The sequence below is a fragment of the Suricata suricatta genome, chromosome 3 (assembly GCF_006229205.1).
Source record: "Suricata suricatta isolate VVHF042 chromosome 3, meerkat_22Aug2017_6uvM2_HiC, whole genome shotgun sequence".
In the NCBI taxonomy this organism is placed as follows: Eukaryota; Metazoa; Chordata; class Mammalia; order Carnivora; family Herpestidae; genus Suricata; species Suricata suricatta.
Window position 1 is genome coordinate 144,418,806 of NC_043702.1, and position 10,717 is coordinate 144,429,522.

Consider the following 10,717-nt stretch of genomic DNA (forward strand, 5'->3'; position numbering starts at 1 on the left):
ATGTGTCCGCTACCGAGACCGGGAGCTCGCAACTCCGCCGCGGCTGTTCCCCGCAGAGCAGGGCGGGCCGGGAGGGACAGGCTGGGGGTGTCCTCTTCCGCAGACCCCTAACTCTGGTCTCCCGTCCCGCTCGACTGCGGGCGCCTCCCCGGCGAGGGTCGAGGCCGGGAGGGCGAGCGGGGCGCGGGCGCGGCGCGGAGGGGCCGAGCGGGAGCCCAGGTGGCTCTGGGGTCTGGGTGTGATGACGGGACCTTTGGAGAGGACTGGGACTCAACGGGGCCACCTTCAGGTCTCGGGACGCTCGGAGCCCCGCGCTGCCGAAGCCGGCGATTTTCGGGGTCTCGGGCAGCCGGGCTCGGCCCCTCTAGCGAAACGGGACGGCGTTCGACTTCCGGGCCGGGTGGGTGGAACGTGCAGGGGGAAACCTAGCAAAACTCCGGAGGAGCGGGGCACCGAGCCGCCGCGCGAGAACTTTCCAGTCCTCAAACGGTGTAGTCAACTGAGCGCTGCTACTACTGTTCATATTAATGAAAGTCATGTCCAGTTAATAAAGAAAACCAATTAATCAGCTATGTGCTTCCCTTTCCCACTAACGAGACGGAGGGGGAACACAGCAGAAGTCTCCGGAAATGATTTCAGCCAAACAGAGCTGTGTACATCCTTTGGCATCACACCGGGTATTGTAGCTCAAACTAACCCGGTCCTCTGCCCGGAGCGGGTCGGTGGTGTTCTGGATTCCACCAAGTAGCCGAGCTGATGGATGCGTCCACATTTGCAACACGAGTTCAGTAAGGGGAAGGAGGTGGGGGCTGGTCTGAGTAAAGGACAGACTGGACTTTTCCAGGCCCGCCAAAGTTTTGTGGGGAAGTCCAACCCATTCCCGCTAGTCTTGAGGGAAATGTCCAGCCGTTACCTCTTTCTTTACCCTCCCTCTTGTTGTGACTCTCCTGTCTAAAAACAAAAAGCAGCAACCCAAACTCTATTTTCAACTCCTCAAGGTGAGGTTTTCTCAGCCTCCGCCGCGTCGGTGGGTTAGTGGGTGGGGTGCTTAACCTGGGAACTAAACAGATTTTCAGGACACAGATCTCCTGGGTATATTAATGCCAGGGAGAGAGGGACTGTGCAGAGGGGACCGGCACTTTATACCCTTACTGGGGAGGGGACCGAAATCCCGGAGAAACAGAGAATGGCCAGCTACATCCAGATCAAAACAATGTCGACCAGATTGTGAGCACAGGTATACTAATCACTTCGTTCCTTTTAACCTAACTCTGCCCATAAGAATTTAAAGAACTAGAATGGTTTAAAAACAATCTGTGTTCGTCCAAATCTCCTTTCTACTCCCCAGTAAAAAATTTCCGTTGTTTTATTTTGTGTGCGTTGAAAGCCACAATTTTTAGCTTGTACATTCGAATTTGGGAGCATCCGCCCAAACTCTGCTCAGTTAGGTCCTAGCATTTTAAAACGAGGATCGAGGTGGCCGAGGCGTCTTTGGGTTCATAGTCCCGGGAGGATGCGAATGCCAGGTCCAGGCAGACGCTGCAGAAATGGAGTGAGTCGCAGAGGGGAACTTTCCCCCGACGTTTGCCTTTGCGCTGGGGCCCCTGCCCCCGGAGGTGCTCCCCTAACGGTTTGAGCCTGCGCTTCGGGGCGGGAGCTCCGAGCGGCGCGTCCCCATCGCCGTCCTCCTCAGCGGTGTCGTGTGCTTGCCTTGCAGGGCATGCCCCCGCTGAGCCCCGAGAAGCCCGCTCTCTGCGCCGGCTGCGGGGGCAAGATCTCGGACAGGTACTACCTGCTGGCTGTGGACAAACAGTGGCACCTGAGGTGCCTCAAGTGCTGTGAATGTAAGCTGGCCCTCGAGTCGGAGCTCACCTGCTTCGCCAAGGACGGTAGCATTTACTGCAAGGAGGATTACTACAGGTATTCCCGCCCCTACCGACCCCTCGCGGCCCCGGGACACCTGGCGCGGCCACCTGCCCGAGCCCGCGAGCCTCCCCTTCGGTCCGCCCCCTTTCGCCCCTTCGGGGTACTGTTATCAATCCCGAGCCCAGGGAAGTCCACCGCAGACGCCTTTAAGCAGAGCCACCGCCGCCCAGGGCGGTGAGTTTGGGTGGGAGGAACACCCAAGGTCCAGAGCTACCAGTGAACACCACCCACTCCGACACTGCACCGCTCGGTACAAGGAATCTGGGGAAATCTTGGAATCAGAATGCACGTGTGTCTGTCGACCGAGACCGAAGCAGGGTGTTTTTTCTTTCTTTTTTTCCGTTTAGTACGAATGGGGTGAGATCCGCACCTTGGAAACGAACTGGTGGCCCGGGCAGCCGAATCCGGGTGTTAGGTTTTCACAAGGGTGGCGGGAAACCGCGTAAATGACCATGAAAAGGAATAATCCCCGTTGGTGAAATCTAAGCCAGTTAGTTCTGAGTTCCATTTGCCGCTGGCCGCTAGTTAGAACCGTGCTGGCCAGCCAGGAGGGTAACCTCCGGGGATGTTTTTTGATGCTTCCCAGTTATTTTTCTGGAGTGGGAAAGAGAAGAATTATGTGCAAGTGACCCCGCTCTGCTGTCAACCAAAGGGAGAGAGGTGATTAAAAAAGAATAAGCTTTCCTCTGCAAACGCTTCTGTCTGAAGCTTTCACATACACTAACAGTCCGTAAACAATAATAATAATAATACCATCCTTCATAGGATATTTTGTAACGCATGAAAGGGATCCTTGGCATGGAAATGTAATATTCTTTGCATAGCATTTGAGTCAGCTAATGCGGGATCTTGTTTTTGTTTGTTTTGTTTTGTTTGGGGTTTTTTCTTTGTAATCTTAACTTTACAGAGAAGGAAACTGAGGATGTTACCTGATTCTTCTAATTTTAATGTAAGGGTTCTTTGTGCTGGTTCACCAGAGCAGGTCAATAAGTAAATAAATTTAATGACCAAATGAACCCATGTCCTATTCTCCCGGAGTCCTCCTACGTGTCCATCTTGGACCACTGCTGACCAAACCCCAGGTGTCATGCATGGGAGATGGCTCTGCCTTTGCCTCAACCAGCGCCCTGACTTGACGGGTTTATTTTTCCAGAAGGTTCTCTGTGCAGAGATGTGCCCGCTGCCACCTTGGCATCTCCGCCTCCGAGATGGTCATGCGTGCCCGAGACTCCGTCTACCACCTGAGCTGTTTCACCTGCTCCACTTGCAACAAGACCCTGACCACGGGCGACCATTTTGGCATGAAGGACAGCCTGGTGTACTGCCGCGCCCACTTCGAGACCCTCTTGCAAGGAGAGTATCCACCGCAGCTGAGCTACACTGAGCTGGCGGCCAAGAGCGGCGGCTTGGCCCTGCCTTACTTCAACGGCACTGGCACCGTGCAGAAAGGGCGGCCCCGGAAGCGGAAGAGCCCAGCGCTGGGAGTGGACATCGTCAATTACAACTCAGGTGGGCCCTACTACTTCCCCCTCACCCCTGTATCAGCCCCGGCCCCCAGCTGGCCAGAGGAGGGTTCCAGGAACCCCTTTCCTATCCGAGATCTGATGGCAAGAGAGAGAGAGAGAGAGAGAGAGAGAGAGAGAGAGAGAGAGAGAGAGAGAGAGAGAGAGAGAGAGAAAGACCTTTATTTAGGTTGTGGCAAAAAAACACATTCTTAACCATGAGACTGCAATGACTTCCCCCAAACAGGCAGAGCCAAATCCTTGTTGCCCATTAGTTAATGAGCCCATTAGTTTCTGGCTCCCAGTTGGAGCAAAACAGCCCCAGGGCAATTCCTGTGTGGAAGCCAAATTATAGATCCTGGAGGAGGTTTTCCTATATACTGAAAAAAAAAAATCTTCAGAGCCCAACTCAGCTCAGTCTAGAGGGAGCAGAGGCTGTGGTCACCAGCCCAGAGTTAATCAGGACCACAGTTGGCAAGAGTGTGGAAGACGAAATCCCTGGTCTTGGTGGAAAAGCAGCTGTAGGGGCAGGAATCACCCTCCGCAGCTGCGCCGGCCTGCGCCTTCTGTAGGTCAGGGCTGTCATCCAGCCAGCTCGTTCCCTGTGTGATAAACCACCCGCACATCCAGGGCCCCTAGAACGCTGAAGGAAGCTCTAGGTCAGGACCACAGAGGAGGCTCGGTGCTGTGACAGGCTGCTCTTCTGTCCTCCACCGGCCTTCTGTCTTAATTAAAAACAAAATGCGGGCAACAGGCCCAAGAGCACACTTTCTTCCTTGCTTTGGGAGGACACATATCGTTTATCGATGATCTCTCTCAATCAGCAGTTTCCCATGGTTGGTAGATTGCCCCTGCTCCCCATCTCCCCAGTGAGGATGGAGATGGACCTTGTAGACTGTATCTAACTCCAAGCAGGGAGGAAGCTCTTCTTATGAGTTCCAGACACTCGGGGAAAAGGGGGTCTGGAAGGCCCCAGGGCTAACTCTTGGGAAACCAAGGACTGCCTTCCCCAGCCCTGACTGGGAATCTCAGCAGACAGTAGACTCAGGCTAGGGAGGGAGTCCATTCTCCTGGAAGGGACCCCGAGGGACTGTGGCAACCCTACTCTGTTACCATGAGCATCCAGATACCAGCCAAAGCGTGGACACCCCAGAGCACAGATCTTGCTGGGTTTTGCCTTCCAGTCCCCAGTGCCTGAAATATGGTGCCTGACCCATTGTCGCTCAATGTTATCCAGTAGGATAAGTGATTTGCCCACAGTCACACAGCCAGCGTGAACCACATGGAACTAACAGGCCTGCTCCTGGCGGGGAGTGTTCAGCGGAAGCCCCTCAGGAAGAGCGGGCTCTCCCCAGCCTTCCGCCCGGCTGGGCCTCCTGGGGGTTCTCCACTGATGGAACGGAGGAGAAGGAATCCCGACCCGGCCTGCACGGTGCGCTGCATCCTAGGGAGATTAACAACCAGGGAGCTCAGCGCCATGACATTGGTCCCAAGGGGGTTCAGGCCAGGGCCGCTAGACCAAGGGAAAAGGCCAGCCGGCTCACTCCAGACCCCACCAGGACCGGTTTGTGTCGGGGCAGCGGGTGCAGTCCCCGGTTTTGCCAACCCCCAGCTGCGGGTCGTGGCCTCCCGCTTGCTCCTGCTGCGCTTCCGCGGGGGCTTTGGTTCGGGGCCACTTTGCCCAGCGCGCTCATTTGTGGTCTCCTTTGATGCAAGGTCCCCGGAGCAGGACAGGCAGGGCACTAATTGTTCCTTATTAATGGAAGATGACATCGGAATCTCGAGCCACTCACGAAGGCCCTAATGCCCTAATTAGAGAGAGACAGAGACAGGGAGGCCGGGACCCACATAACTGTCAAGTCCTTTGGAGGGAGGGAATCCCTCAACCCGAGAAAGTGGGCAGAAAGGTGGAGATTTCTAGCCACAGGGTGGCAATCCTATTTTTTCCGCTTGTTTATTTAATCTAACTAGCTCAATATGATTTCGCCTTGGATCTTTATGTGGGAAAGAGCTGGGAGCTTTAAGGACAGTAGAATTTAGTGGTAGATAGAGAATACAAATTTATATCTTAAAAAAAAGAATGAAAATCTCCTTCCACTTTAGGTCTTTAGTTTGCATATTAATGCTGCTGCCAAGTTTCTTGTTTGGCTCCTGCAGGAGAAGGTTGCTGAGGCCTCTCTAACCAGAGTTTGAACATCACACCATCTCAGACTCATTGCCTTTTAATTAGTACCCACCCCATCCTTTCTGGACTTTTCCTAAAGATACAAATGAATACATACTTCTTCAGAATCATATGGAAATAAATAATCTAGAGAAAATGGGTTAAAGATACACGACCAGAAATCAACTCGACTGTTAAAAAGAAATGTTTATGCATCTAATGCCAGTTTGTTACAAAACTAGCAAAAGCAAAGCTTCAGCAAATTGAAAACACGTTAAAAGGTAGAAAATAAAATAGACCCACCGTTTTAATTCATTATTTTTATTTTCTTTGGATCTTATATTGCCATCTCCGCTTACATGCAAACTAGTCTTCGAAAGAGTAATGTTGACACTAAAATACACTCTATAAATTGATATATATTTAAAAAACATACGCACAAAATATGTTTATGATTCAAAGACATCCAGAGAAGATGTGAAACTTGGCAAAGATCAGTTAGTTTTGTCATCTGGCAGATGCCTTTTAGTGAGAATATTCCTAATTTAGTTCATCCTCCTTCTGCAGATCCCAGGCAGATATGTTAGAAAGAGACATAGAGAGTTGATTTGCAATGCTAGATTGAAATGCAGCCCTCCAGGAGTGAGAGGATTTAGTCTAGGATAGGCAGTTCTTATTTGGGTAATTTAGCATTAGTGGCGAGACTAAAGTTTTGCCAGTTTTTAATATCTCCTTCCTTCGGTTTTCTTGGATTCCAAACTTCAAAAGCTCCTGATAGTTGTGAAATTAGCCTGGCACTGACCCCTAGTGGTCTCCAAGGGATCAGTTAGTTCTCAGAAAGTTCCATACCTTCAGAACAGAAACTCACTTTAGTATAGGTGACCATTTCATCAGTGACCGGAAAATAGAATATTTAGATCTTCTCAGTGGCTTTATGATGTCAGATGTGCACTTCTAGGTGGATGTTTAAGGCAGTTTAAAAAAAATTTTTTTAATGTTTTATTTATTTTTGATACAGAGAGAGACAGAGCATGAGAGAGGGAGGGTCAGAGAGAGAAGGAGACACAGAACTGGAAGCAGGCTCCAGGCTCTGAGCTAGCTGTCAGCACAGAGCCTGACGCGGGGCTCAAACCCACGAAGGATGAGATCTGACCTGAGCCAAAGTCAGAGGTTCAACCGACTGAGCCACCCAGGCGCCCCTGTTTAAGGCAGTTTTAAGAGAGTTGTCATTCCATATCATAATTCAGGGGGTGGGGGGAAACACATATATTTTGGAAGTAGACCCTGGGAAACACAATCACTTGCAAGTTTATATAATACATTTGTAGTTAAACACAAACAATTTAGGATAATGCACCAACTTACCGTGTGGAGGAAGTAGATTGCTCTTTTAGGTTGAGTAATATGATAACACCGTCACAGGAAAAGCATACAGTAGTATCCATTTAATGAAGAGCTAACAATCCCCTCACACACTGAATTGTATACTGTGTGGAAACAAGTCTCATAATTGTGTTTAATGAACTAACATTATCTGCTGAGTTTTTAATCAGCAATAATGAATGTAGAATGCATATTCAGAAAAGCAACTTAATCTATTCTATGATTATTTTTCATAAACTTCATTTTAAAGACTAATGAGTACATAGTGAGGTTAGGAATCACATTAATCTCTAAGAAGTATTACCTTGGGTTGGGGGAATGGCTAAGGGTATTATTTAAACACTAAGTTAAGTCTTCGAAGTGTAATATTCAATCTGATGTGCTGTTCAGGAAAAGTTGCATGTTACTCACAGACCGTAAGAATGAAATCTTATTTGAAGAAGCCTCCAATGACAGGTGTGCCTCTTTGACCATTTTGTTGTGGGTACCTTTATAATCTGGTTGTGAAATATAGCTCAGTTTACTAGAGACAAATATAGTTTTATAGTAGGTCTTAGGAGGCTGTTTCATCCACTTGAGGATATGAAAGTGCAGTTCTGTAGAATATTTGAACCCAACATATCCCCCACTGGGCTAAAATAGGACAAAATGTAACGTATATTCTTTCTCTTACCTCTGAGGATATATTACTTTTCTGGGCAGTTAAAAAGAAGGCTATGTTCAACGTTTATATGTATATATCCAGCTTGCATTTCATTCCAGTTGACTTGACTTTGCATTAATAGTCACTTGATTTTATTGATGAACAAGGACTCAAAATCTTGGCAGAATGCTTTTGAGTCCTGGCGCTGTGCTTGATTCAGAGGACCTAAAGGTGAATGTTATGTAATCTTTCCCTCAATTAACTCATCTGCTCTTTTGCCAAATGTACCCTGCTACTTGTGTATCTTATGGAAATATAAGCAAAGGAGATGTTAATTCATGCCTAATGTAATGTCTTCTACAATAGAGCAGATTTCTTGTTAAATGGATTTTGTGATGTGCCTGATCTCTTGGTTGATGGCCCAGACTACTGTTTCTGCTGATTATGTTGGTTTACCAAAAAGTTTCAGAACATAATTCTAACCAGAGCATAGTAGGCAAATAATATTTTATCAAGCAGAAGAGTAATATTAAGAAATGTTTCACTTTCTTCAGATTCAGGTTTTGCCCCCCCCCCCAACCACCAAGTGACACGATCAGGTTGATTTTAGATATTCTACTTTAATGTACTAAAATGTCGGATTATCAGATCTGAAAGTACATCATATAAATACCTAAAGTAAGGATTCAAAGAAGAAAAATTGCCATGCCCTTTAAGTTGAGAAGTTGGTTGAATCTTTAGCAAATATTTAGCAAAACATTCTCATTTTGTAATCATATGTCCTATGCAGAGCCAGTAGGTTATTGGAAATGACCTTTTAAATGTGCAGCTTTACATCCTGGGGATAATGACTTTCAGGCTGGTTTCAAAGGCTGGGTTGTTTTACCCTCAATGCTGAGCAGAACTTTGCAGGGAGAGAGATGTCACCCTTTTTCCGCCAGACCAGCCAGGGGCACAGCTCGAATCCCACTCACAAACACCTACAGCAAAGAGGCCCAAGATCTGAGCTGAGAAATAAGCACCAGCCGTGTCTCTGAACTGTAGGCTGTGGGGAGCGCTTCAGGCATGAACTGAGTGAAGAGAAGTCTGGGCTCATTCTCTTTCAGAAATATTTATTAAAATAACTCCAAGGGAAAACGGTTTTCTTCCTCGCATTGCCCTATGATAAGCAGTGAGAGCCAAAACCCCTCAAAAATAATATTCTTAGGATTACATAAAAAATCTGCACATTCTTATTTTGTTACTTCAGCCACTTCTCCTGCTACTTTCTACCTTTTTCCTGATTGGGAGGACTCTGGGAATATCAGAAAAAGCTAACAATTGGAACTGACTTGAGTCTTCCTTAGTCGGTGGGTTCTCAGAAACTCTCAGATAGGAGAGTGATGAGATTACTTGTTTGCATTTCCCTCATGACAAACAGCAGTGCCTTTCGAAGTGTCTCAGTTTGCAAATAGACAAAACGTGGAGCCTCTAAGAACTGTGTGCCCGAAAGGGCAGGGTGCCGATTGCATGAACATAGTAGTTTTTTTTCTTTTCACTCTTGGATGTTTCTTTCACACTTGCGACTTATTCATCTTCCCGAGCTTTACAGCAAACCATTATGCAAAAGAGAGGATTTATCTAACATTTTTCTATCACATAAACTTTGGTTGTGGCCATACTGAGAGGTGGCTTTGGCTGACTTTGGTAATTAACCTCTGTCTGGCCTCCGTACAGCTTAGAATTGGGTTGCCAGCCTTTCCTACCGTTGCTTTATTATCATAGATATCATCACATAGCCCACTGCCGCTGCAGTGAGAGCGGGACTTTCCACTGAGCTGTTGTGTGTTCGCTGATCCCCCAACAGGTTGTAATGAGAATGAGGCTGACCACCTGGACCGGGATCAGCAGCCTTACCCACCCTCACAGAAGACCAAGCGCATGCGCACCTCCTTCAAGCACCACCAGCTCCGGACCATGAAATCCTACTTTGCCATCAACCACAACCCGGATGCCAAGGACCTCAAGCAGCTTGCTCAGAAAACAGGCCTCACCAAAAGAGTTTTGCAGGTAAGAAACCTCCATCATTGGCTGTGTATAAATCTCCCTTACCCTTACTAGTAAAAACAGTTCTCTTCCCTGTTTTGAGCAATACAGGTATTTCCTGTACTGCGTCTCATTGGCTTACCTTGGTTATCTCCCCAGAGGGTGTGCGGAAATTTTGCAGGGGCTTCCGGGAGGGTGCCCAAAGAGAGACCCAGGATCTTCTGAAATGCAGCCACATTCTTCCAAATGATGGGGAGATGGGGTTCCCAAAGCCAACACAGCTCACCTCACTACTCTGCTAACATGGGTGATGTTATTTGTACAAACTGTGGCTTTAGAGATTTCCATTCATGTTAGGCTCAGTGCATAGACTTGAGGGGGACCCGCTGGTGCTGTTTTACTTCAGCAAACTCTCGGCAGCCTCACTCATGTAACACGACCTTCCAAATTCAGATTGACCCCCCTTTTTTTCAACTCTGGAAAAGCCACAACCATGTTTAGTGTCTCAGTAACCGATTGGAGCAAGTATTTTCCCATTTTACTAAACTGTATATCAAAACTAAATACTGGGAGTTAGACCTGCTGTCCAGTTGTTTTTCTAAACTCATAAGGGTAAGAATATACAATGAATGAAATTATAGTGGGTTGCTGTGGGTCACGTGTGATCTTCTTCTACTTCTCAGTGACAAAGAGCAGGCACTTAAAATTCCACCGACCAGTTTCTGGCTGCTTGGGGTCTGTGGCCCTGGGTTTTTCTATGTGGAGAATACTTAACCAAGTGTCAGACTCAAGAATAGCCTGAACTCTGTCTCGATGTTCCTTTCACATGAGTCCTTCTTACACTGCAAAACTTTCAATGACCCTGCCTTTCCTCATCCTCAAAAGATAACAAACAGTGAAGGAATCAGGATATATTTTCCCCCTGTATCTCTGTGCCTTCATGTCTGTGGTGTCTCCACTGAAGCATCCGTTGTCCCAAGTGACACGTGTAAATGCTGGGGGGATATATGGAGTTGAGAGAGAGAGAGAGAGAGAGAGAGAGAGAGAGAGAGAGAGAGAGAGAGAGAGAGAGAG

At 47.9% G+C, this 10,717-nt stretch overlaps 1 protein-coding gene across 2 annotated transcripts in view; it reads left to right on the forward strand.

The window, feature by feature from the left end:
- Positions 1–10,717, forward strand: part of LHX9 (LIM homeobox 9) — a 19,714-nt gene that overhangs the window by 5,403 nt on the left and 3,594 nt on the right. For both annotated transcript variants that reach the window (XM_029933134.1, XM_029933133.1), the window contains 3 exons: positions 1,718–1,920; positions 3,080–3,435; positions 9,465–9,667. In XM_029933134.1, coding sequence (XP_029788994.1) covers positions 1,718–1,920; positions 3,080–3,435; positions 9,465–9,667 — 762 coding nt within the window. The remainder of the gene's footprint in view (positions 1–1,717; positions 1,921–3,079; positions 3,436–9,464; positions 9,668–10,717) is intronic.